Genomic DNA, 27250 nt, shown 5'->3' with positions numbered 1-27250 from the left:
TTTGTTGCGCTTATCTGAATGTCCACTGGTACAAAATATACAGGCCTGGCAGCCTTTCCATCTCCTCATCTGCACTCGTCTGTCTGCAGACCGTAGAAACAGGACTTGATGGGTCGTCCTTGTGAGGCAGCTCCGCTTCCTGTTCCCCTTTAAGACAACCTCTGACATCTGAACTCCTCCGATGTCGCTCGACTTCCTGCTTTGATCTCAGTCCAACTCAGCTGGAGAACAGGTTAGTCATCTCCGCTGTGAGGTTATTCAGGGTGTTTACTGAGGCCTCTGAACGGCAAAAGACAGATTCGCACTAATGTATACTTGTTAGCAGGAGCTCAGTCTGCATTTTGAGAAGCAGTAAATAGTGACATGCACTGTTTTAGATCACCAAAACCTTTAAGGCAGTCTTGATCACTATTTGCCATTTCATTCATACCATTTTATTTTGTTGGCACACACAGTTCTACACCAAAATTTTGTGCAAGGTTTGGAAATATCTAGTGGATACAGAAACCAAACCGATGAAATCTGATTAATTAGCTGGTAGAGTTTTTTTTGTCAAATAGCCTGCACTTTTATGAAATGCAGAGTGAACATTTTGAGACTCCCAGGGGATTAAACATAGGCTTTCCTTGTATTAAACTGTATTGAATTCAGTACAGTCACTGCTCAGTTAGTCAAGCAGCTGAGGCTGTTTCTGAACTTTGGGAACAGACAGAGTTTCCTCTTCACTGTCAAACTTCACACACTGCCTGTCATTACTCAACTTTGCTAGTGGAACAACAAAGTAAAGTTTGGTAGGTCAAAGTATTGGGGTGGCAAATATTTAAAATTATATTATTATCTGCACCAGTCACATTAGATTGAAAACAAAATGTATGTGTGTTTGTGTAACTTTTAGGACAAATATGCTCCTTAAAACATGTTGAACTTATTTATTAGTGTTTTATTCTTTGAACCATCACTTATTATAAACACAAGTAATGAAACATAGTGAAAGCAGATGTAATTTAGCCCGCCAAAAAGATGTGTTTTTTGCCTAAACGTCTCTTTAAGTGGCCTCCAAACTCAACTTTGCGTAACGCTGGACTCGAGTTTTAAAAGATTTTTTTTTCCTCTTTTTTTTTTTCTTTGGACAGCAGTTAAATATTGAAAGTCTCATTGAGCTAATGCCTTGAATTTTCCACCAAGATGGCTCCCTTCGTTGCTTCATCTTTGTGTATTCAGATGTGTGTGTCGCTTGGTAGCACAGCATGAAAAGCTATGATCACGTTTGGGCAAACGCCCATGAATAGGAATGGCTGGACAACGGGGGTGCCTCTGAATACAGAGTTGGTGGCTGGCTGCAGCCACGGGACAATGCTAGCACACATGTGTGGACTGGGCGGCCGCACTCTTGCAACACACACACACACACACACACACACTATTGTCTTTGCCAACGGGCAATCTGTTTCACACACACGGCCTCTCTCTCTCTCTCTCTCTCTCTCTCTCTCTCTCTCTCTCTCTCTCTCTCTCTCTCTCTCTCTTTCTGTTTTACACACACACTCATAGGATTTTACAATCCCAACCCGAAACCACTCACAGCCGCTGTCACCCATCCGCACACCAGCATGCTTTGAAAACGTGAAAGAGTGCAAGAGAGAGGACGGAGGGTGGGGGGGGGAGTTCCTCTAACTCCAAGAGCCAGAGAGGTCACAGGAACAACACCCAATCCCAGAGCGGTTCCCATGGAGACAAGTGTGGCAGCATACAATAAGGGTGAGAGAGAGAGACGGTGAGAGAGAGAGAGAGAGGGAGAGAGAGAGAAAGGGCAGGAGGAGTGGAGGGTGGGGTGTTGGCGTCAAGGTTCAGTTGGTGGGTTGTTTTGGGGCGGGGGGAGCTATACTCAAAAGGACAGTGGGAAGTATGATGGTGTTGTAGCATAACAGTACCAGAACATTCTTCTACCCCCCCCTCGCCCCCACTCTCTCATTTTTCTGCCCCACAGCCCTCTTGTTCCAGCTGAGAGATTACCTCCTGGTTTCCAGGCCATTGAGTGGTACATGGCAGGGAGAGACGGAGGTATGTGGAATTTCCATCGGCCGTGACGTGCGTGGCAGAGAGCCGTTAGTCTGGGCCGCGAGCGCGACAGGACGCTGTTGCAGGAGATTTTCGTTGCACACGTATAAAATCAGAAGTTGAAAATCCTGCAGCTGCGGCCTGTTGGCGCGGCGACTGGCTTTGCTCGTCTAGGCCAAGATGGAGGCGCTGGCGGTGGCAGCGGTGCCGGTGCCGGTGGTGTTGGTGGTGGCGGGAGACGAGAAGCAGGTTATTGCAGGCAGCAGGTCGAGTTTAGCTACAGCTGATGTGGCCGCCATCGCTCCCTGTAACACTTGAACCCTTTTAACCGAGGCCATAAAGAATCAAAGAGTCTCTGCCCTTCTCTGCCTGCCCCAGTTTCTCTCTCTCGCTCTCTCACTCTCCTCTCTCTCCCTCCCTTTCTCTCTCTCTCTCTGTCTGCTGCTCCATCTCCATCTCTCTCTCTCTCCTTTCCCTCTTTATATCCCCGGCTTTCTCTCAACTTCACTTGTTTCTCACAGAGTGCTTCCATCCGCCATTTGACTATCGCCAGTTTGTCCTCTCTCTCTCTCTCTCTCTCTCGCTCGCTCGCTCGCTCTCTCTCTCTCTCGCTCTCCCTCTCTCCCTCTCTGTCTCACTTACTCGCCGTCCTTCCCCTCACTCCGTGTCTGTCTGTCTGTCCTTGTGCCCAGGTTTTTTTAGTTGGCATGGTTCCTGTTTGTTTTCAGCCATTTTGGGGACTTGCAGTGCTCGTAACAAACTGCTTAAATGGCGTCCTCTTGCTTGCTCTCCCACTCTGTCTCCCTCTGCCTCTCCCTCCCTCTCCCTATCGCTGGGCTTTGTGTATATAAAGTAGTGTGTGTGTGTGTGTGTGTGTGTGTGTGTGTGTGTGTGTGTGTGTGTGCATGTGCATGTACAGAGAGACAGAGACAGGGAGAGAGAGAGAGAGGGAGAGAGAACAACACTTCCAAATAAAAAGAAGATTGGATTCAGAGGGGGTTGGGGTAGAGGGGGGGAGTGGGGTTTGAGGGGGGGGTGGGGGGGGTTGGGGGGTGGAGGGGAGATTCACTTGCTGGAAAAAGAGCAAAAACACTAAGAATCGTGTGTCAGAGGCAAAACTGGAGTGAGAGAGGAGGAGAGCAGGCGAGAGAGAGAGAGAGAGAGCGGAGGGAGAGTTCGAGCAAGAAAAAGGGGGAGTGAGTGAGAGCGAGGGAGCGAGCGAGTCAGAGTGTGAGAATCGCTCCTGCCCTCTGTCTTCACACACTGCTGCCTGTGTGTGTGTGTGTGTGTGTGTGTGTGTGAGTGTGTCTGTGTGAGTGTGTGTGTGTGCGCCTGTGTATGTGTGCATGCGTGTGTGTGTGTGCGTGTGTGTATATGCGTGTGTGTGCGCCGCCTCTCCCTGCGCTCTCTCTCGCACACTCAGACGTGCGCATACACAGACCGAGAGAGGGGGAGAGAGAGAGAGAGAGACAGCGAGCGAGAGAGAGAGAGAGAGAGAGAGAGAGAGAGAGAGGGAGTGTGAGGGGAGAGGGAGAGAACACATCGCAGCAGAGATGCAGCAGGAGGTTTTCCGAGGTACGTTCTCTTGTATGCTTGCCTTCCTGAGAGAGGGAGAGAGAATGAGGGGAAGAGAGGGTGAATTCTGTTGTTTTCCTGCTTGTTTTCGCTTCTCTCCGTTGCTGTGGTGGCTGTTCCGCACGTGAAGAGGAGGAGGAGAAGAAGGTTTTTATTTTAATGTGCGTGCACTGGGTGTGAGTGCGAGTGGGTGTGCGTATTTTATGCGCGGCTGTGCAGTGCGTGTTTGTGTAAGGTTGTGCGTATTTATGTGTGCCTGTGCTCTCTGTGTGTGTGTGTGTGTGTGTGTGTGTGCGTGTGTGTGCCAATAAGAGGCCTTGTCTCCCTCATCCTCCCCTCTGTCGCTGGCGCACCACGCAGTTCTTTTTCAGGAGCGATGACTCGTTTCGAGATTGTGATGAAACTTTTAATTTATCGAAGCCTCTTGCGTCCCGGTGATTCACCCCAGACGGGGACGGAGGGGGGGGGGGGGCAGCACACGTCAGAACAGGCGTTTAAACATTATGTGGGCTTTGTTGTTGGGGGAAACCTTGCCTTGCCACGGTGGGCCAGTCTCCCACCCCTGTCCGTCAACTTACTAACAAGACTAGAGCGGCGGACGACTTTTGAGAAAAACTTGCATCTAGGCTGTGGTAAACATCTCAGATTCTCCCAACCCATCCCGGCTCTTGTTTTTGTTGTGGGCCAGCCCGGTGTCCTCCATTTTAGTGTATTGCCTACCCGTCTGTTGTTTTGTTGGGGGTTGTCTCTCACAGAGCAGCAGAGGGCATTTTGATGTCACCAGCCCTGTTGTTGCTGCCCTAAGCCCTACTTTTTCCAAAACAACAGAGCGTCCGCAGCCAACTATTCCACATTCCTGGTTTCCATGGATGCCGACCCAAGCCCCGGCGCTCAATGTATGGAAAATATGATCCCACGACGCCACGGAGGTGTACGGGGGTCATAGGTCAGAGGACGGGAAGCGTGGTTTCTCCGCTCCGCCGTGTCGCACGGTCGAGGATGTTCATGCGGAGGCACGCTTTTTCAGTTTGGTTGTGCGTGTTTTTGGCCACGCTCGGCGGCAAACAACATTAGATAAACCCAGCGTGACGTATTTGCCTCGGGGCCTTTTTCTGAACTTGAACATGCAGTACTGATGTGCGAGTCTCACGGAGCACAGGACCTGACTGTTAGCTTTGTTTACATTGTGCACTTTAAGAAAAAAAAAACCCTTTTGGATGTTGATGTCGCACACAGGGAAAGTGCCGCGGCGTTTTGTCCGATGTGATCGGCCGGCCGTGTGGTTCCAGTGCAGGCTGGCCATCGAAACTTTCTGTCGCTCCGGCTAAACCGTGCTAGCACTCGAATGCCTCGCAGTGCTTTTACACTGACAACTCCAAAGGGGCTTTCGCTGCACCTTCAAGAGGGACTGTGCGTGAAATTGAAAATGATTTTGGGGAAATTACCTCAAAAAGGTCACTGGTGTAGTGTTACTGCTCTCCTGGGGTACTTTTTTTTTTTTTTTTTTTTTTTTTTTTTTGGCCTTGCCTCCTCCTAATGCTTCCCATGATTCTGTTACGGCGGGCAGAATTATGGGAATTACGTGCTGGGTTGAGAGCTAACAGACCGTGGAGAGTATGGTGTTTTAGACATGGGCAGGTTTGCTGGTGTGTGTGGAGCGGCATGCAAAATCACCACGATGCCACAGTTTACACTCGGGGGTGGTGGTGGGGTGTGTGTGTGTGTGTGTGTGTGTGTGTGTGTGTGTGTGTTGGGGGGGGGCACGCAGTCAGTCACGCTGAGTGGGATCTGAGAGACAAGGAAACCATGAAATGTGAACATGGAAGAGATGTGTTTGAAGTTAACCCCCCCACCACCACCACCACCATTACCACTACCACCTCCACTCTCCTTTTCCCCTTTTCCCCAACCACTCCCCAAATCCATACCAACTTCCCTTCCTCCTCCTCCTTCTCCTCCTCCTCCTCCTCTTCTCTCCCTCCTTCTATCCATCCCATCTGGCTGGCTCCACCATGCTCACTTGGCCGGGGGGTTGTGGAGAGTTCAGTACCCCTTCTTGCTAACGATGCCCCCCCACCCACCCATCCCACACACACCCTCATGAGCACGCACACACACACTCGCCCCCTCCTCTTCACAGACCAACTGCTGCTCTAATGGTTGGGCCCCTCTGGCTGCCCCTCGCTGGGGAGAAAGCCCAACCGACACCTTCCTCTTCCCACATGCTCCCCGCCGCTGGCTCACCGGCTGGAACACCGAGGCCCCCCACATTCCGCCTTGCAGGCACTCCCTCTCAGCCCCACACGCACACACACACACACACACACACACAGACACAAACGTAATACCATACATCACAGCTAAAGATATAGCTGATGATGAGAGCGTTGGGAAATACAGCTGACTCGTATCCTGATTAAACCCACAGCTCTGCCACAATGACAATTAGGCAAAAGTACCGGTTCGCATGTATTTACGCTCTCTTTGAAACGTGAAAGCTAATTTAAATGCATGTAAATATCATTAAAATGTCACCATCGGGCCTTTATTCCGAAGTGAACAGAGCTATTGGACAGCAAAGTTATTTTACAACCAAATAATGTTAATGTTTGGTTGCGTGCTCTTTTCGTACAATAACTTTTTTTTTTTTTTTTTTTGGTCATTTCCTTATTTAGGTCTCCATTAACTTCTGGATGGTCCTGCTGTGCGCAGTAACTGCGTGGCATTTATGATGCATTAGTGCCACTAGATACTTGAGGTCTTGCTTTGTGATCGAGAATCATACGAACACCAGAGCATGGCTGTCGAGTCTTAATGGTTGTTAGTCTGTCAGCAACAAGTTTTAGTTTCAGCGTGGTGTAAACAGATTTCTCTATGGATGTGTCAATGCCCAGGCCTCGAGTTGAGTGTACCAGCCAAAAATCTTAACTGTGCTGCCACCATGCCTCAAGTTATGCAAGGCCACTTTAGCAGCGATGTTCCAGCTGACTAATTTTCCCGTTGAATTCATGGAATACCCACTCCGGGACTTCAAGGGCATAAAGTCATCCCTTTTTTATGCTCGTGACAGAGCATCTTGGTGTGAAATAGTGAGGCGCATGCTGGTTTGGATCGGTCACAGAATTAAAGTGGATAACATATGCAAGGTGCATTGAGACAAACAGCACTTTTTTTTTTAATTTCCTCAAAGGCAATTCATCTCAAAACTCACACCGAGCTGAAACCGTGAGATTAATCTGCAACTTTGAGAAGTTTCTGATTTGACGTTGGAGGAAAGAAATATTCAGAATCAAAAGCTGACAGTGTGTACTTTTGCCTGACATTCATCATAAGATAAGATAAGATAAGATAAGATATTCCTGTATTAGTCCCATGGTGGGGAAATTTCATTATATGATCATATGATATGGAATAAAAATCTAATCAGTGCATTGCAAAAAAAAAAAAAAAAAAGTGTGTCTCTGACCTAGTACTTTTGCCACTGCAACTGCATGTAAATCCACTGCTTTGTATTTTGTTTTTTGTTTTTTAATTTTTATTTATGTGTGACTCGTTAGTCATTTGTCCTGCACCAGCTGAACACCTGTTCTTGCTGTGCGGTTTTGTAGAGCCGCAAGCATAAATAGATGAACACTTCTCAGGCCGACTAACATGTTTGTTTGTGGAGAACATCCTGTTGCAGAGAGGCGCGGGGACAGGGCTGCTCTTTGTTTTGATTTTGCTTTAGGGTCCTTGCCACTTCGACGGTCACATTTGTTTATGTGTGTGTGTGTGTGTGATAGGGAAGGCTGTGCATGTGTGTGTGTGTGTTACGTATGTTTGTGTGTGTTACATGTGCATCCCAACATCCATACAAATGAGAGCGTGATAGCGGTGTTTTCATGCGTGTCCTATGCGTCTGAGTGCACATTTCCCTGTGTGTACATTTGAGCATATTTAAAGCGTATTTAAAGCCGCCTGTCACGGTCAAGCAGTGTGTCGTGCCGATTCTGCTTGTGGAGAGGCTGTGTGCGTCACAGGGAGATGAAGAAAAAGAGCGAGGGGGCGTCATACGCATTTTCCTGTCCGCGGCGCAAGCATCAGATGAAATGGTGACATTTTTAGCCCTAGCACCGTCTCTCAATGTGTCCGCCCACTTGTAGCAGGCTGGCGCTTGACATAAGGGATTTCCTGCACAACATCTATCGCTCAGTAAATGTGAGAGTGACAGCGAAGGCCTATTTCAGTACACGTCCGCGAAATAGAGCAAGCCTGGTCACAAAAAAGTGAGCATTGATGTTTTTAGCCCTTAATAACCATAGATAAACAAGCATGGAATGGTTTCTCATCCGCAAACAACTTACATTGTGCAGCGTTGTCTTTACTGAGCGTGTTTCTAATAAACACTTTTGTTTTCAGAGCGTCCGATGATAGTTTATTCCACCTGTACTCTCTGTCCCCATGCTGAGGTGCACTCAGATTCACCCTTTTGTTTTGCATGTCATTTACAAGCGGGTCCATCCGCGTAAAAGTAGTTTTGTTTATGCATGTGCCTCTAACCCCTGGGCATGCATGTATGTACAATGTTGTGTGTGCATGCCACTTTGTATGTGCATTTCTGTTTGTGAGCATGCACTTGTTTGTGTGTTTGTGTGTGTGTGTGTGTGTGTGTGTGTGTGTGTGTGTGTGTGTGTGTGTGTGTGTGTGTGTGTGTCTGCATGTTTGCCTGGGCTCCTGTCTGTCTGACAGTGCAGTGTGTCTGACTGTTCCTGTTTCAGCCCCCTCCTTTCTCCTCTCTCACTCTGTCTCTTGCTCTCTCACTAACCCTCGCTCTCTTTCTCTCTCCCTTTTTCTATCACCCTTTCACTCTCCCTTACTCTCTCTCTCTCTCTCTCTCTCTCTCTCTCTCTCTCTCTCTCTCTCTCTCTCCCTCTCTCTTCTTCCCTCTGCAATAACAGTGCTGACCTAGTTTCTGCCTGTTCAGAGCTGCCTGTGGAATTTTACAGCGGCCTGCCTTCCTGGCTGCCTTGCTGCTTGAAAACGCAGGCAGAAAAGCATGACTGAGGATTTTTCTTCACGTCGCATCATTATGGCCTTATACTGTCTCCATTCCCTTCCCCAGTCTGCAGACCCCACCAAATGGCCCCATTTTAAATAAATAATAACAATAAATTGCCTATCGCAGGTGAATCTGCAGCTAGCTTATGCATCAAGAAATTGCAGGCGGACTATATCCGCCACCATGGCGGTTGAATTAGAATGGAAATGGGAAGTGCCCATCGCTCATCCTCTCGAGCTTAGCTGAGATTGTACCGGATGCAGAGGGCGGAAAAACACCCCTTCTCCGCACACACACATGCACTCTCCCTCCCTTCTCTTCTCCCCCCTTTCCTTTCCTCCCTCCCTTGCCTTCACAAATAAATGGTTAGAGTCATGCCCGGCAGATACTAGCCACTGCCAGGAATGGCAGTGATCACAGCCATCCCCTTTCCTTTAGTCTGCTTAAAGAGCAAAAGAGTGGGACTATTTTTACGTGCGCCAAGGCCATGGATGCAAGTCAACACTCTATTCTGAGGGAATCTTGATTAAATCTGAATGCCTTCCAATTAGGCAAAGGGAATGTTGTGTCACAGCCGAGAGAGATGGATCTCTGGAATGCCTTTCTGAAGACTTGGCTGTGGCACGCTGAAATCTAAACCAGCACTGCCGCAGATTCATTCCTTCCCCCTACCCTCTCCCTCCTCTCACTCACCATTCCTGGCTGAGCTGTTGGAGCTCAGCATTGCTGGGGCATTTGGGTTTCTTTGCCTTCTCTCAAAAGTGTTTCATAAGCGTCATGACTGCTCTTGCAAAAGCTCTTGGTATACTGTCGGTTCTTTGCTCTGTGTCGTGCATTTATGTTTTGCTCTTTTCTTTGTGGTGTTTATAATACTTATGCCTTATTTTCTGTTTTTTCTTTCAGATTTCGGGGGCTGGTCATGGTGTCCGGTGAGAAGGTGTGGGACCCCCTCCATGCGGGCCTCCTTCAGTCACGTCTGAGTGAACAGCACCTGGCCGCCGGGCACACTCCCCTCTGTAACCTGCCACACATCGCAGCTAAGGACTCCACGCGCCACCGGAGTCAGCGGTTGTCACCCCTGTCTTCCCTGCCACAGACAGTAGTGGCTCTAGACACCCTTCCCTCAGTTCAGGCCTCCTCTGGCCGACTATCACCGTTCCACCTGTCGGACAATCTCTGCCCCACCCGCTGCGGCTCCAGCGGGATCGGAGGACTACACGAGCCAAGCCGTTGTCTTGGAGTGGCCTCTCAGCCTGAATCAGAGGAGGAGGAAGGGGAGGCTGAGCAGCTGGAGATGAAGGGTAAAAGGCACGGAGGCCGGGGAGAGGCCACAATGGAGGACAGGCTGGAGGACATGGCTGACGGGCCCAAGACTGCTAAAATTACCCTAAGCTTTCCACTTAGTGCCGCCCCCTTGCCTCCCTCTCTGACCTCTCCAAACCACTGTCGCAGCTCGTCCTCATCCTCCCCTTCCCCCCACAGTCGACGGCCATCCACCAAGGGCTCAGACGAGGGGTCGCTGTGGAAACTGGACGCTACCATGGACGTAAAGCACAGACCTTTTAAGCCCCCCAGGCACGACAGCTCTCCGTCCTCCTCACCCGCCTCCTCCTCATCTCCCATGACTGTTAATGCACTTATCAGAAAGGATATAAAATCCCCCCCTCCTCTTAAGTGCTCTAAACTCAATCAAGAGACTCAGTTCAACAGGTTCCCCCCAAGGTCGTCCAGCGGGTCTGTAGGGGGCTGTTATGGAGGAGATGGGTGGGATGAGAGACACAGAGGGACCAACGGTACAGCCTCGCCCTCTCCGACCGCTCAGATCCTCTTCAGCCTCGGCACTTCAGCTTATCAGAGCCAGCGCAGTGGGGACACAGAGAGGAAAGAGAAAATTACAGGAAGACCAGGTGGCAAGGTGGGAAGCCCTCATGGACCAAACCTTCATCCCCCTACTCTCCACCTTCCTCCCCCACTACCACCTCCTCCTCCTCCCCCTTCTGAGGCTGTCACTGCTCCTCCCCACCCGTCCTCCTTCTCCCCCACTGACAGTCTGAAGCCTGAGCTGATCTGTGGCGTGTGCCACCGGCTCTTCAGCTCAGCCTCCTCACTGACAGTCCACATGCGGCTACATCGCGGCAGCCGGGCCCTCAGCTGCCGTTATTGTGGCAAAGCCTTCATCCACAGCAAGAGACTGCAGTCCCACGAGGCCTCCTGCAGGACATCGAGCCTAACCTCCAACAGCCTGGGCCCTCCCTCACTTACTGTCCAGCCAAAGGAGGAGCCGCTGGAGGAGGGTGAGGTAAGAGTGGAGGGGGGAGTGATTGTGGGAACTGAAGGAGCTACGGAAAACAGTAAGGCACGGCCAGGGAAGAAAGCACGGAGCCTCTTGGCACGTATCCAAGGCGATGATACAGCAACCACTGAGCTGCTGGGGGGTGATGAGAGCCATTTTGTGAAGGTGGTAGATGGCAATGTCATTTACTTTTGCTCTGTGTGTGAGCGGTCCTACATGACTCTATCCAGCCTCAAGCGTCACTCCAATGTGCACTCATGGCGGCGGAAATACCCGTGTCATTTTTGTGACAAGGTTTTTGCCCTTGCTGAATACCGCACAAAGCATGAGGTGTGGCACACAGGGGAGAGGCGGTATCAGTGCATCTTCTGCTGGGATGCCTTCGCCACCTACTACAATCTCAAAACACACCAGAAGACCATCCATGGCATTAATCCCAGCCTCATTTCCAGCGAAAAGACCGCCAACGGTGGCTACAAACAGAAAGTTAATGCCCTCAAGCTCTATCGTCTTCTCCCCATGCGTTCCCAGAAAAGACCCTACAAGACCTACAGCGATGGTTTGTCCAATGGCCTGCTTCTGCCACCAACCGACCCACCATCCCTCCCCTTACCCCTGGGTTTGGACTGTGCTCTGGGTCCTGGGAACCTCCAAAGCCTCATCAGTGGAGCCCACCCTCAAAGTGTGAAGCCTGACCCAGATGCCTTCCCTGATGGCTTCCCTGTTTCTATGGCTATGGACCACAGGGACCTCTCCACACTAGCGCCCCTCCCCCAAACAGATATGCCCCAAGTGAGAAAACATGACAGTGAGACCCTAGAGGCAGAGCAGGGTAGAGGCAGTGGCAGCTTCAAACTATCGAGTAGCAGCAAAACCAAAACTCCCAAGACTGGCAGAAGCACAGAAACAAGCCTATCTTCTGTAATAACGTATGGCCATACGAAACCCTCCGTCATAGTTCATGGAACAGCAGTGTCATCCTCCGTCATTGTCCATAGCAACCAGGTCACCTCTGGGAATGGCAAAAGTCCACTGAACAGCCCCTCCCCTGAAACCAGCGACAGTCAGACATCCCACAAGTCCAGTCCCAGGTCAATAACAAAGCAAAGAGAGAATGCAGAAAGTCATAGAAAGAGGTCCAGAGATAGTTCAGACACCACGGAAGATGGCTCGAGAGGCAGACAGGATGCAGACACAGGCAGATCTTATCACAAGTCACGCAAGTCCCACGGCAAGAATGACATCTCTAACACAAAGCAATTGTCACTGTCTGGGGGGTCACAGGTCAAAGGGGGAGGGCCACTGTGCCAGATTACTGTACGTATTGGTGAGGAGGCCATTGTGAAACGCAGCATCTCTGAGACAGACCTCAGGAGAGACAAGAGCCACTCTCCTCCAAAAACCAAGCGGACTGAAACGTCATCTCTGAGGGATGCCAAGGAGCCCCGCCACTCTCACTCCCACCATCATCACCACAAACACCGTGTTCACCGTACAGCCAGCCTGGGAGCTGAGATTGACAGAAAAGGTGAAGGCTGTGAGGAGGAAATAAGGAAAAAGATTTCCAAATCTCCTGAAGAGGTGAGGGAGTACTACTTCCGCCAAGAGGTGCGTGAGCAAGGGGAGAGTGACCACGACATGGAGGACAATTTATGGCGGCCTTACTATTCCTACAAGCCCAAGAGAAAGGCCCAAGCACATCTCCAAAGGGCAAGGAACTGGCAGCGGAAGCTGAAGTATAAACGTTCCCTTCGGCTGATGAGGAGGGCAGAGAGGCTTAAGAACCACGTGAACAAGGAGACAGAATCACCACAAGATGAGGAGGAGGAGGATGGAAAGATGGAGGAGGTGGGCGGGAAAAAGGTGGATGGTGGTAAGGAGGAGGTAGCGGAGGCTAAAAAAATGTCAACACACAGCACAGAGAAGGAAGAGAGGAAAATCAACGATTATCCCTCTGTCCCTTCAAAAGGGAAAAACAAAAAATCAGAAGAAAAGGTTGAGGAGGCTCGCCCTGAGGTCCCTACCCCTCCTCTGCATTCTCCAAAGCCTCCTCTGCCTACCTCAGGGGCTCATATGGGAATAAAGAGGCGGCCTTGGACGAATGGGAATGCAGCAGAGTGTGGTACATGTGGCCGCTGGTTCTCCAGCCCCAGGAAGCGAGACAAACATGAGCTGAGCCATCTGCTGGAGTTTGTCTGTCTCTTCTGCCGTGCCACTTTCCCCTCAAGGGACAAATTGGAGGATCACCAGAAAGCCCAGCATCCCAAGCCCACTGAGGCTCCTTCTGTGCCACCTAAAGTTGGACTTAACGAACGAGGTGAAGGCATTGGGGTTAGAGCAGTATCCGAGATGGCAAAGTATGAGGAGGAAAAAGAGGGAGGTGCACTAGTGAGGAGGAGTTCTAGTCCAAGTCGCCTAAGCAGGAGAGCGTTAGCGCGACACACCTGTCCACAGTGTCATAAGGTGTGCAAAACATCTTCGGCGCTAACCCGTCACATCCGACGCCACGAGTTAAGCAGTTCCCCTGAGAGAGAGAAGGAGGAGGACAGAGACTCAGAGCCAAAAGCAGCAGAGACAATTGTTAACACTGTTAGTAGAGATCTAGAGACTGAAAAAGGACAGGTTCCCACTGCTTTGTCTGTTTCGGTTATCAGCTATTCAACCCCGGACCCACCCAGTAGCGGTGACTGTTTAGCATCACAGCAGCAAGAAAGCCATCTCAGCAAACTGAAAGACGAACAGCAGATATCAGAATCTTTTGACAAACCTGAACTGACAGAACTCAAACCTCCAGCTCGTGAGAGAGAACCTAGTCCACAAATTATAAACCCTCCTTCAGACAGTGCGGTTAACATTACACCCACCAAACCCGGATTCACGCCTTCAACGCCTGTCACACCATCTACTCTTCAGAGTGTGCTGGTCATGAACGGATCTGAATGTCTGGACTACCGCACCCCTAGAAAGAAGAACCTAGAGAGCCAGATACACAGAATGCCCAGCCCTATGCACGTCATGGCACCCACCAACACCTCTCCGAACGTGCCCATGTCCACACAGACCAGAATAACCACTGCTGCTCCTCCTGTTTCCATGACAACAGCTCCCAGCTCTGAGGTGGGATTCATGAAACGGGAAGGGGTCATTATGGATAGAGAGAGGCAGGGTGGGAATGGTATGTTTCTACATGCAGGTTATGAGGAGCCACCTTTGGTCCAAGATCTTAGAGTCCAGCCGTTGTCCCGGAGCCCCTCTCCCAACGAAGCACAAGACCTGACCATGTCCTCCATACTAGCCAGAGAAAGGGAGATGGAGAGGCAAAAAGAGAAAGAGAGGGAGATAGAGAGACAAAGGGAAAGGGAAAGGGAGAGAGAGAGAGAAATGGAGAAAGAGAGAGAAATGGAGACAGAGAGGGCCCAGCAAATGAGTGGAGCTGCCCACCCCCTAGAGGAGAGAGTCGCTCTCTTGGTCCCTAAAGAGGAGCCCATAAGCCCTGCACCATCCCCCCAGCACATCCCCCCTCAAACCACTGTAAATGGACCTTCCTCACCCAGGCACACTCCCAAGTCCCCCTCCCGGTCCCCCACAGCTATTGGACTCTTAGCTCAAGTTGGCCGCCAGGCTCACCACACCTCACAAGGCCTCGACAGACTCACGCTGCCCACTGGAGCAGCTGGTTCTGGTGACCGCCCCTCTGCCCATGCCCTTCTTCTCCCCCGAGCCCCGCCACCACCTGAGCCTGAGCACCAGGACACCACATCTTCCAGAGACTCCCAACAGGCGGAGGTCACCTCAGTGGGATACCCTGTCCAGGATTTCCCCTTACCCCTTATCGTGCCAGGCGGCTACCGCTCCGGGAAGAAACAGGAGGAGAACCTGCTCATGTCCTCCTATCCTACTGGAGCGCTTCCCTTTGGACCACTGGGGAAGGTGATGGTCCCGAACGGTGGGGATCTGGCAAAGCTGCCCTTCTACCCCGACCCTTACCAGCTGCTCTACGGGCCCCAGCTGCTGGCCTACCCCTATAACCTGGCTGCTCTTCCTGTGGCTCTGAACATGATGGCTCCTGGGGGGGACAAGGTGGAACCACTGCCTTTCCTTCCTGCCATCTTCAACTACGCCGCCACTGCTGGGCCCTACATGGGCGCAGCACCTCACCCCCTTGTGGCCAATCCCAGTCTCTTCAGCAGCGGCAGTGGCACTGGCAAGAAGCAAAGGGACAGCAGCAACAGCAAACCGTAGGACACAAAAGCACTATAACTAAGGAATATATTTCAGAGAGGATGGCCTGGCCTGTTGAGGATGGGGGGTGGGGGAGAGGGGGTGCGTGCTCGCTGGGTTACTGAGTACATTTGCACAGTACCCCTGCCTCTCTTTTGTTCAGTAGAGACCAGAGCTAGGCATGAAATCAGGAGTAGGGGTGAAGGGAGGAGAAGGAGCAAAGAAAAGGGGAGGAGAGGCAGATATTTCAATGACGTATCATCACTCCCCTCTCTTCCTCCTGTTCACCTTTCTCCGTGTTTCTCCTGTCTTGCTGTAGTGTGTTGTAGTTCTAGAGCTTGATTAATCTTCCTCTCTGACTCATTATGATATTATCTATAATATAAGAATAAGAACTGCTAACAGGGTGTGTGTTGTGTGAAAAATTAGTTCAGTCTGCTTCCCTTTATAGTGACCGCATAATGAGGATAAATGCTCTTCTTGGAAGGCTTGTGTGGGCAAGGATAAGGGATGAGACAGAAGAGTCCTTACTCAACACAGTTGGAGGTAGAGCATCAAACAACACAAACCTTGTGTAAGGGTGTGAATGTGTGTGTGTGTGTGTGTTTGTATGGGTGTGACTGAGTGAGAATACTGAAGTGTTCTGTTGTCAAACTGTCCGTGAAAGTTATATATGAGCATGTACATGCACAGTATGTAAGGATTTGTGCATGCCGAAGTGGGCTTATGCAGGTATCAGTGTGTATGGGCGAGTATGTATGTCATTCTGTGCGTGCGTGCGTGTGTGTGCGCGTGTGTGTGCGTGTGTGTGTGATGGACTATGTGCATGAATGGCTAGAGTACGCCACCTAAGCGCTGATCATTCCATGTGGTTCTGAGGCGCACAGAGCATTCCTACTCTAGTTGGACTAAGCTACTGTAGGTCAGTGCGTAGAAGTGCATTTAGAAGTGATTCCTCATATCTAAATCAGTAAGAAGTCAATGCTATGGCTGGACGTGAGTTTATGACAATGACAGATCATCTGAGCTTCTAATGTCTCAATTAAGCCGGTGACCTTGTGGCCAGATGGTACTCTGTAGGATCTGCATAGCGTTCACTGTAGTTTTTACCTTATGTGCACAATAGAAAAGTAGTGGTCACTTAAAGGGGATAATGTCGACACTTGTAGCTGCTTTGGATATGTAGCTGGCCACTGGGTAAGACTCTTAGGCTCGTAGACCATTGCACTTCTGGTTTTCATCTCATTTCCTTCACTTTAAAAAAAAAAAAAAGAAAAGAATAAAAATCAGTCCACCTTCATCTTCAATAGCCTTTTTCCTCCATTTCCTAGGCCAGGAAGAAGAAAGTGTGAGCAAGGAAGGAAAAAGACAAATGGGATTCAGGGTATAGAGTTATTTCTGGATAGGTGAAGAAATAGACGGGCACAAGAAAGGCAGGGTTCCGAGTCAGATCCCCCGACAGAAAGGACTTCATGGACAAAAACGTGCTGTCCTACTCCCTGACTGAGGGGGCAATGGAAAGAGTCTGAACTATTTCCTTTTCAGTCCCGTGTTATTTGCTAAGAGTTAGGGTAAGGCTGAGCTAAGCAGCCAAAGTGGTGGCCGAAACTCCCGGATGCCCCCCTGGGCCTTTTTTTTTTTTTTTTTTTTTTTTTTTTTTTTTATGTGTAATGTTATCTCTATATGTTTTTGTTTGTTTGTTCTGTTACACTATGTTGTTTATGTTGTTTAGCCCCCTTTTACCAGTTGGAAGTGGTTTCAGTGAAAAGGGGGAATTTGAGTACACTAAAAAAAATATGAATGTAAATTTAGTCATGAGGTTAATGAAGTACAACTGCATTAATGGTAGGTTCATTTCAGTTCTTTTGTTTTTTGACACAAATAACCTTTTAAAGAACCGTATAACGTCTGGTATGCATATATACAGTAGTCCTAGGAACATGTCAATAAACTTGGGTTCTGTATCCACAAAGCATGAGCAACACTTGCTTCCTAACAGTTTATATCCTCAGCAAATCTGGTATTGTGCGCACAGCTTTTGTTTCTTTTTCCTTTTATATATTTTGGCCTCTCAACCTTGCATATCTCTGTAGTGTTTTTTTTTTCTAGGTTTGTTTTGCAATTCATTATACTGCAGAGTTTGGAAATAAGGTTCCACAATACTAGCTGCCACATTTATTTCTCACAATCACTATCTAGGAGCTGTTCAAATCTCCCTCCTCCCTCAAGCACACACTCACACACTGCACCACCTCTGAATGAAGTACACATGTATCAGTGTGCATGTGTGAGTGTGTGTGTTTGTGTGTGTGTGTGACAGAGAGAGAGATGGTACTGGGGCGCTGTTTGGTTCAGGCAGGAGTGTGAAAACACAGCGTGACCAACTGCAGGGGCGCACGAGCATCCCCTTGGGTGTGGTTACAAGCCTTTTTGCGTGTGTGCCGTGTGTGTGTACGTGTTTTGTGTCAGAGAGTGAGCGAGTCTGCGTGGATAAGAAAACCAAAATAAACCTGCCTAAGCAGCATATCCCTTGGCAGTATATGGGCCGCCTGTGTTTTTTTTTTTTTTTTTTTCCCTGTTTTTTTGTTTTTGTTTTTTTGTTTTTTGACATTTTTCTGTGGGTTAGTTCCACTGTAAACCTCTCTAGCCAAGCCTTGCTGTCTCCAAACTACACTCTAGCCAAGCCTTGCTGTCTCCAAACTACACTATCTGAAGCCATTCCTGTAGATGGACATGTTTGTGTTTTTGGACCATTTCTTATGCCATAGTTTGCCGTCATGGTTATCATACAGACCAAAAGCATGCAAATTGACGTATTGTAGTGACTGGACTGGAATCTGGTGGTAATATACAACTATTTACTGTATGTTTTAGTTTAAATGAATGTGCCTCTGCTTTGATATTTAAATGATAATTATCTATAGTGAGATGTGGATCTGCCAGATTTCAACTGTTAAGGTGCCTTGTTATGGCATAAGAAATTTGAATAGTAAATGAATGATGACAATATGATCTGGAGATAGATCTCATGGCTTAGTTTGCTATGAAGCTGGTCATAGATGTAGGGGTGTGGCTAAACTGTTTTGGTATTGTGTACATGTCTAGGGTAATACTGTGCCATATAGAGCCCACAAAATATGTTAATGTTATTTTTAAAAGATGTTTTAATGTTGCCTGATGACTTTGTCTTTAGATTTGATACAAAGGCTTGTAGCCACAGCTCTCCCAAAGTCTGTAGTCTCCTTTTCCAACATTTCTTCTTGTTCTCTCTCTCTCCTCTTGTTTCCGTCTCCCTTTCTTTCTCTTCGCTGCAATCAAACAAAATAAAGTATTAACCTGATGACCCAACAGAATGTGCTCCAGTCTCGTGTGTTCTTTTTTATAAGTTATGTCTTTATTATAGATTACAAGTTGCTCCGGAGCACTTAATACGAACCATGTGCTTGAAGTTGGCGGCTGCCTGGTTTTGCATCATTTGATCCTCCCATTTGATTCTCCCGGCGAAATGTGCATTGAACATCTTGTGAATTGTGCAAAAGCGGAATGACGTGTGGACGCTTTACACGGTGGAGTTAGCCTTGCAGGAAAGCGCTCCCTTTAGGGAAGGTGTATCAAAGGGAGACCACCCTTTAACACAGCGCGCCAGTTCAAGCCCCCATGTTGGCAGGTATCCACCCTGCTGAGGCGTGCTTGGTTAAGACACTGAATCCCTACCAGCTCTGGGGGGGTGTTGATCTGTGGCTCACCCTGACCTCTGACCTCCTCCTCGGGGGACAAGAAAGACAGTAAAATATCACATTATGTTTAGTCTTTTTGTCATTTCTCTTGAATGCTGGTTCAGTCGTCTCAGTGACATTGTCAGTCAGTTTCCAGTTTGCTCATCTTTGCCCATCAGTGTCAACAAACATTGTTTATGCTGTAATTTCACTAATTGGAACATCGTCACCTTTTCCCTTACTAACCTAAAAGCTGCTGGCCATAAGATACTGCTGTTTTTAAGCACTTGGTTTGCTGTTAGATGTAGATGCTTTGTGTAACTGTACCTTCAGCATTAATCTTATCTGTTTCCTCTGGTGAGTCTCAGCCCAGTCTTCAAGAGCTGGCTTCGCTCCATGGTGTGCACCTTTAACTAGCATTCCCTGCAGCAAGCATGCATCAGTCCTTTTTCCCCCCCTGTTTGTACAAATACATCCTATCCCTGAAGAGGTGTATGGTATTATAGGGTTAAATTTCTGACAGGGTTGCTGTGCTGTAAACCCGGGGTTGATTACAGCCAGCTTGTGGCTGAATCAGGAGCTGAATTCTAACAATCCCTGAAAATGTTATATACAAACACCTTCCCACTAGTGACACTCAGTGGCTCAAAGGGGAACTGTCAGTTTGGTGACTGTCACGTTTGAACTCCCAAAAATATCATGCCAGGCATTCATTTCTTAGAAAACTCTTGAGCTTAAATTAGGTAGACACTTGCAAATGGAATAAATTTCCTTAATTTACGGACAGGAAGCAATGTCCAGCATAAGGAAATGATGCATTTTTGCCCTTGGGGATGGTTGTAAAATTATTTTCTCAAACTTTGAGTGTGAGTACCGCTTTCCTGCAAGAAATAAATTCAGTTGTAATCAAGTGTTGTAAGGATATACATTTGGCAGAGTAGACCTAAATATTTGAAAAGATATTAAAAAGATTCACAAAATACTTAAGATGTTGCATGTGAAATACGAGGATTTTCCATTTTGTTGCAAGATGATGAGGTAGAAATATTTCCAGACAAACTTCAAACCATCAAAGACTGAATAACAGGCTGTTATTGTCATTTTTGTGTGTGTGTGTGTGTGTGTGTGTGTGTGTGTGTGTGTGTGTTGCACTTTTCCTTGCATGGCTGTACTCTTCCCAGAGGAAGACTTTATCACAGGGATGGTGCCAGCAGAGGAGAATAAAGTCTTGTGCTTTGAAGCACAATTCCCTTCCCGCCTTCACTCTTTTTCCTTCATTCAACAAAACACACACACACACACACACACACACACACACACACTGAACCATAGCCTGCAGCAGCCAGTCAAGGTTCCTGTGTAATGGGTAAACACACATCAGTGGTCTGGCTAAGGTCACTCACCCAGCCTACACTCATATCCATGTTACTATCCTCACAAAAGCAGAGCATAACTGCAGCCTGATGGAAATGTGCAAATCACAGTTGGGAGCAATTATGCAGATTCAGCTTGTCTTCTTTGTCAAACCATCCTTCTGTTCTTTCTCCCTCTTTTTTCCCCTTTTACATACCTCCTGCTGCCCACTCAGTTTCTCTCTGTCTCATTTTTGCAAACATCCTGTCAGGCAGACGCAACCATCAAACACTCCCTCCTGGGGATCGATAAGCCATGTCACTGACCATAGCATGTATGCCTTGTGCTCTCTGGACCTCGCCCGCTCACAGCGCTGCTCCACACTCTGGTGCAGACTCCCTCGGAGCTCAGCCCACCACCTTCACCTCAGGCTAGTTTGGAGACAGCGGACCACCCCGTGGAGCTCAGGACACTGTACGCCGAGGGGGGGCAAGCGCACTGAAGGATGGCCAGCTACTGGAAGACAGTGACAGGTGGACTGCTGTTCACTTTGAGCCTCGCTCTGCTGGGATGGGCGGCCGAGGAGCAAGGGAGTGGACAGAGGAAGGTATGCTCACATGCCACGCAAGCATCAAAAAGCCTGCTGTGCATGCTGCATTTGTGTGGGAGCGCTATGCATCATTTGAAAGCTGTTAAAAAGTTTTATGTGATGGTCAAAAGAGCACATTTGTAACTATAAAGACATTAAAAAAAAAAAAAAAAAAATAGGACGTCCTGGTGGCCCAGTGCTTTAGGGCCACATATTATGTAACCAAGTCCAAGGTTTGAATCAGACCCAAGAACTTTATAGTGTGTCATCTCAGTTTTTCCTGTCTCTCTGCGTCTGTCAAAAAAAAAGGTCAAAATGCCAAAAAAAATCTAATAGTGGGGAAAATTCAAAAGACTCAAGTGAGAAAAACTTGGCACATTGAGGGCAGAACTGCACTTAATAGCTCTTTACAGGATATCAGTTGACTCAGGAAGTGTTAAGTGTCCAACTTTATGAATGATTATCCAGCTCATTCATACGCAGCGGCACAGCTGGAGGGGGATCACAGCATATCCTCAAAAGGCTTCTTTTTTAGCCTTTCATGAGTGCAACCTCTAACCAGAACAGCAGGACTTTGCCCACTCTGTAGGAGGAGAAGTCAACATGACGACCACACCACGCCGCAGCTTACCACGCTGCACCCACATTTGGCTGGAACCCAGCTCTGTTATTTTTTTCTCCACTTCTTTGAATTTTTTTCCCAGAAACTTTGACATGGCTCAGTGTAAGTTTGTTTATTCGAAGAGGATGCCATGTAACACTTTTGTCAATAAATCATCATTAATTTGGCACTGAACCGCCTGAAAATACAAGTGACTGTATTTTCACTGCAGAACTCTCCTTCTTAACATTTAGTCTAATATTCAGCGTTAAGATCTCATTTTCCCTGAAATAAGTGGAAACATCCGCAACTGGGATGAGATAATCCCGCTTGTTTCCGCTACTAATCAACTTGTGTCCAGATTTTGTTTTAAATCAAGTGTCATTTTCTTTGATACTAATGGGACGATCTGTCTTACTCTGCCTTGTTTCAACATATTTGTACTTATTCCCAGAAAATTTTCTGAAACAAATGCAACTGCATTTGAAATTAGTGGGATTACCTCATGCCACTGGCAGATTTTTTCCATGTTTTCTAAGAAATATAGTTTTAACATTACTATATTATATTGTTATTATACAGTAAAATATTACTGGTGATAATGGAGTTGTTGTTTTCTGTCTTTTTCTATCGGTGTGCACACTTTCCATGTTATAATGACCTTTTTGGAATAAGTGGAACCAATCACCAGATTTAAATTACATTTTACATTACAAAAGGAGATTTTGGCAAATGTGAAGAATGCAGGACAAGGAAGTGAAGTAGTAATTTTCTGTTCGGCAGAGACTAAACTGACCTGCTGGGCCGGCACACCCGCCCTGCTCTGCCTCTGCCTCCGGTAACTGTTGACTTCGCTGGCTGAGGTCAGGGTTGGGTTAGGGTTTAGCCAATCAGAGGCAGCGTAGGGGCCGGTCTTCCCAGCAAGTCCCTTTACTCTCTCCTTTTCATGTTAAGCGTGTGAACCTCATGAACCTCGTGTCCTCAAGAAACAGATATCTGGCCGGACTCCTGTGAACCTCGGCCAGGAGAGAGACATCTGGAAGCCGCTGGTCCAGTCGACAACCAACCTCAGCGAAGTGCACAGGTATGTCAGGTGAAACGGGACAGAACCACTGCGCTGATAATGTTCACTGTGGTGTGAAATGTGGGATCAAGGAGGAAAAGAGGCAGGGGGGGCCTAAGCAGCTCTTGGTGAACTACAAGGTAAAGTTATCCTTCTGCTTCTCTGCTGCAGCATCAGGTCAGTCTTTGAGTTCCGGACGTTTGACCCAGAAGGGGCGATTTTCTACGGGGACACCAAGGATGGGGAGGACTGGTTCATGTTGTCTCTGAAAGACGGCATCCCTGAGATGCAGATCAGCAAAGAGGGCACCATCGTCAGCGTGGCGGGGGGTCCCAAGCTCAACGATGGAAAATGGCACCTGGTAGGATCGACACACACTACACACACACTCACAATGCAAAACCAAGTCATTCAGTCTTGTATTGAGCCATAAAATCTTGCTTTTGAAAAAAAAAAAAAAACAAAAAGACACATGGAGGAGAGAATTTTACCTTTTTCTGTGTTAATATATTTTTGAAGTGGCATCTTGAAATAAAGCAGATAAGATGTCAAAAGTCTTCAAAATGTCCACCCTAGCCCCAAACGGATAATGGTAGCTGTTTAACTCATCTCTAATTCTCTTACATAAACATAAACCCGTTCAACTCATATATCTTTGTAATCAGCCAAATTATACTGACACCATTTTCTTCTATACAAAAGATGTGGCTGCTAAATCCCTTTTCACTTTTCTGTCCAATTCACTTTGTATCCTGATATCGGACCATTTTCAGGAGAGTGGGGATCAAGCACTTGGGACTGGACATCATAATTTTCTTTGGAAATAAATGAATGTTGATGTAATTCTTTCCTCTAATTACTCACATTTGTGGTCCAATTGCTAAAACAGAAAGGATTACTGAAGCGGGACAACCTTGTCTTGTGGACTGACGTAAATAAAAAGGATCAGACGTCATGCAGTTTTCAAGAAAAAGGTCTTGAAAATTGTGAACTGCATTGGACTAAAGTAGAATTTGATCTAATCTCGAACATGTCTCCTCTTGTGTTTCTTGTGCCGCCGCCAAGCTGGAGCTGAGCAACCAGGGCAAGTTTGTGATTCTGGAGGTGGACAGGGCGAAGGCGCTGGTGGTGGGCCTGGGGTCCAACGGGGCGGACGATCTTCTGTCCGGTCAAATCCGGCTGGCCCTCGGCGGGGTCCTGATCGACACGAAGAAGATGATTGTCCAGGTTATTCACTTTTCTCATGTGTCCACTTTCCCTCAATCTGTCACGTCTGCTTCCACTTCAGTTACAACTTCAATTCATTTCCCGGAATGCCTTTTCTGACAAGCTCCAATATATGTAGCAACAGTAAGAGCGATAGTGCACCAACAACAAGGCAGCAAGTTTCCCCAATCGAGAAAAAGTGAGAATCACACCAATCACTCAAAGCGCAGCATGTGAGTAACTGCACTTCATTGCGGTTTACTGAGGCCACTGTCGTCGGAGAAATTGGTATCTGTGTCTCGTCTCTCTCGAGAGGAGACACAGATCTGTCTCTTGACAGATTCCTCCCCGTATCGTTGTTGAATGTCAGCACAAAAACGATAAAATCAAGAGAGGAGCTCTTTCTCTTCCATTCTGAGGGACTGACACCAAAACCTGACATTTACACTCCGTGTTTCAGATAGCTTGAAAACACATGTGCCGTCAAACTGTGAATTTATGTTGCATCATGCCATCGATGTTTGACCTGTTATTTGATGGGATGAGAAAAACAAGCCGCTAAAAAACACAATGTGGCCAGAAGGTCATGGTGTAGGGCCACGGCGGCTTTTGAAGCAAGGTTAAGATGTTTTAGGGTGTGTTTTACCTTTAAGCTGATTGGTAAGCCTTGCAGTGGGACGGTGACATGTGTGTTTGCATCTGTGTGCATGTCTGTCTCTCTCTCGGTCGCTGCCTGTCTGTGTGCGTGTCTGTCTCTCTTTCATTTGTGGGCACACCGAGCAGCCCGTCTCCCTCTCTCCCTCTGTCTGCTCGTTGCGCTGAATCTGTTGTGTGTTTTGCTGCAGTTCCAGCCACAGATGGATGGCTGTGTGCAGGAAGGCAGCTGGCTAAACCTCACCGCTCCCTGGGAGACAGAAGCAGAGGAGCTCTGGCCCTGCTATCAAAACATCCAACCTGGCAGCTACTTCCCTGGCACGGGGTTTGCCGTTTTCAACACCTCAGGTGGGAACACAGGCCCTGATTATACAAGAGTTTGGCAAGCGTTAACACGCCTTCATTTAATAACAAGCGCTCCTATTGTCCCCGATAAGGCCCGCTCGCAATGACATGACAATTTAAGTAGCAATATTATACTTGTTTAATTTATTGTTTGCTGTAATCAGATAAGGTGGCTGCGCTCTTATAATTTACGGCTCTGGCTGACGTCACAGATGCACAGAGGGAAAATTAAAGGAATAGTCTGCCCGGTTTTCATCTTTTAAAAAACTCTATTGGCAACATCACTCATTTTAATTGTACAGCACATGTGAACTTCTGTAACAGATAATTTGATAATTATGAAATTATCTAATACATTTTATATTTTGTGTTTTAGCATTTTGTTTTAGTATTTTCAGTATCTTCCTTTAAATTAGCACTCAAAACACACTTTAATATGCTCACTTTCTTGTACTTGCTTAGAGAGTATTTATTCTTAATTTTGATAACTATGAAATTATCTGTATTTTAAATCTAATGTTGTTTTACTAGGACAGTCTGTCTTCTTTACTTCCTCCCCTGCTTATGTTGAATTTTTAGTTCTTTTTTTTTTGTATTTTTTTACTTACTATTAGATAAGTGCTATGTAAATTATTCATTTACATTCTGTGTTTGACAGGTCACTCAGAGACAAACTCTTAATTTTGCATTAACATTTTTTCTGCCTGCAGTTTTCTCACGTGACGCAGAGCAGGATGGACTCAAGATTGAAATCTGGGGACATTTCAGTCAAATGGATGGGACCATTTTGAGCATGAAGGCCCCGGGGCAGGAGCTGCTGCTGGCTTTAGAGGCAGATAATAACACAAAGGTACACACACACACACACACACAGCGGACATAACATTTACACATAATTCCTAGAATTTCCTATAAACCATTCAGAGTATTAGAAGAGCGTCTTTTACCAAACAAAACAATGAAATGTTGTCAGCATCCCTTACTGTCACTGGATTTGACACACACACACACACACACACACACACACTTCATCTACGGAGTTCAGTGAAGACTTGTGCCTCTCTTGACTTCACAGGCAGTCACACTCACCTTTGGTAACGATAAAATCATGATGGCAGAGGACTTCAATAGACTGGCGCTAATCTTTCAAAAGGATTTACTAGAAGTGCTGATGGAGAACGACCAATCAGAGGCCAGGAGGCTATCTGTCGCTTCAGAGGAGCAGCCTGCGTATTTGGGCACACTGGCAGGGGGGCGGCTCGCCATCGGAGGTCTTTTAGGTGAGATTACCTAAGATGTCCTAAGATGTGCAGCCATAGAGGATGATTTCAGCTCAGATGAGGTTTTTGTTTGCAGAACAGGGCGTTGCAATGAAAAAAATATATATATTCCTCATATTTTCTGCTTGCTCCCTGCTCAGGTGAAGGCGAGGAGCACGTTGGCTCCCACTACTTGACAGGATGCCTGCAGAAGATCCAGGTCCAGGGGAAGGATTTGGACCTGGACTTGGCTGTGAAGCACGCGTCCGTCTCCTCTTACAGCTGCCCTGCGGAGATCATGAAAGGACACATTGATTGAAATGGCATGAAAAAAAAAACAACACAGTGTAATTGTTTGAACAACTGAGAGAAAGAGTTGAAGTCAAGTGCAATATCCTCTTCAAAGACAAAGCTTTTTTTTGTATAATACTGACACCTTAATTCACAGTTTTCTCAGTTAAGCTGCCAACACACCTGTCCAATTTACCTCAATAAATGACAAACAAATGTTTAATTGGTGTCTTTTCCATCAGTACCCATTAGACAGAATCCGCTGACTGATCTGAGAGACGGGAGCAAATTTTCTGACCTTTGATGCTCCCAACAAAGAGCAGCAGAATAAACGAACGACACCAGCCAGCCGTGAAAATGACCATCGATAAGGTCAGATGAGATCACAAGTGCTGTGAGGGTGTGTGTGTGTGTGTCCACTGCTAATATGGAGTGATAAGGTGTGTGTGTGTGTGTGTGTGTGTGTGTGTGTGTGAGAGAGAGAGAGAGAGAGAGAGAGAGCGAAAGAGAGAGAGAGAGGTTGCCCCCTCTAGTGGACGCTTACAGACAGTGCAGGTGCGTCCAAAACACTTGGAGGTTACTGTTAGAAATAAATAATGTGTAATAATAATGTGTAAGCAGATGGAGACTGAAATCACATAAAAGAAGATTCAGCAATAACATTTCTTTAATTGTAACGCCGAATATTTCTGTTTTTGGATCTGCTGCCTTCCTTTTTTTTTTTTTTTTTTTTTTTTTTTTTTTAAATTATCTTAAGAATTGTTTGTTTAAACAAAAATATAATCTTTTTTTCTTTATCTTTATTTCAAGTCACGAACAAATTAAGATACCAGCACTGCTCGCAAATATATGAGGCATTAAGACAATAGAAGTAGTGCAAAAGGGAGGTACAACATAAACGAGGCAAATCTAACAAACAACCTAATCTAACAAATAAGTGTATGACAATAAACTCTTGCACATATTCATTAGTTGTTTTGATAGCTTT

General features: G+C 47.2%; 2 protein-coding genes across 6 annotated transcripts; both read left to right on the top strand.

The window, feature by feature from the left end:
• The first annotated feature begins 46 nt into the window (after positions 1-46).
• Positions 47-26731, top strand: zbtb4 (zinc finger and BTB domain containing 4). 5 transcript variants are annotated; one of them, XR_003929810.1, is made up of 3 exons: positions 3464-3633; positions 9575-15945; positions 26703-26731. XR_003929810.1 is itself a non-coding variant. In XM_030076031.1 (2 exons), exon 2 carries the CDS (start codon positions 9591-9593, stop codon positions 15204-15206), a length of 5616 nt encoding a protein of 1871 aa, XP_029931891.1. In that variant the 5' UTR covers positions 47-232; positions 9575-9590; the 3' UTR covers positions 15207-16492. The 5 variants fall into 5 exon arrangements, 3 of the variants coding, with proteins under 3 accessions (XP_029931891.1, XP_029931889.1, XP_029931892.1); XR_003929811.1 differs by lacking the exon at positions 26703-26731 and adding an exon at positions 16517-16838 and having other exon boundaries at positions 9575-15731; XM_030076031.1 differs by lacking the exons at positions 3464-3633; positions 26703-26731 and adding an exon at positions 47-232 and having other exon boundaries at positions 9575-16492.
• shbg (sex hormone-binding globulin) lies at positions 18843-26426 on the top strand. The gene is made up of 10 exons (XM_030075734.1): positions 18843-18852; positions 20626-20728; positions 21548-21567; positions 22399-22528; positions 22679-22868; positions 23573-23734; positions 24559-24715; positions 25423-25562; positions 25788-25992; positions 26133-26426. The coding sequence occupies exons 1-10, from the start codon at positions 18843-18845 to the stop codon at positions 26288-26290; spliced, it is 1275 nt and encodes a 424-aa protein (XP_029931594.1). The 3' UTR covers positions 26291-26426.
• Positions 26732-27250: the final 519 nt, after the last annotated feature.

Source organism: Myripristis murdjan, chromosome 18 (genome assembly GCF_902150065.1).
Source record: "Myripristis murdjan chromosome 18, fMyrMur1.1, whole genome shotgun sequence".
Classification (NCBI taxonomy): Eukaryota; Metazoa; Chordata; class Actinopteri; order Holocentriformes; family Holocentridae; genus Myripristis; species Myripristis murdjan.
The sequence above is the reverse complement of the archived record's forward strand: the minus strand, read 5'-3'. Positions and strand labels throughout refer to the sequence as shown.

What these genes read in the sequence shown, in the direction of transcription:
- zbtb4 (XM_030076031.1), top strand. Translation starts at nt 9,591, where the DNA reads ATGGTGTCCGGTGAGAAGGTGTGGGACCCCCTCCATGCGGGCCTCCTT.
- shbg (XM_030075734.1), top strand. An exon ending in AAACTTTGACATGGCTCAGT is followed by an intron (nt 21,568 to 22,398) that starts GTAAGTTTGTTT and finishes TTTCATGTTAAG; the next exon opens with CGTGTGAACCTCATGAACCT. An exon ending in CGAAGAAGATGATTGTCCAG is followed by an intron (nt 23,735 to 24,558) that starts GTTATTCACTTT and finishes GTTTTGCTGCAG; the next exon opens with TTCCAGCCACAGATGGATGG.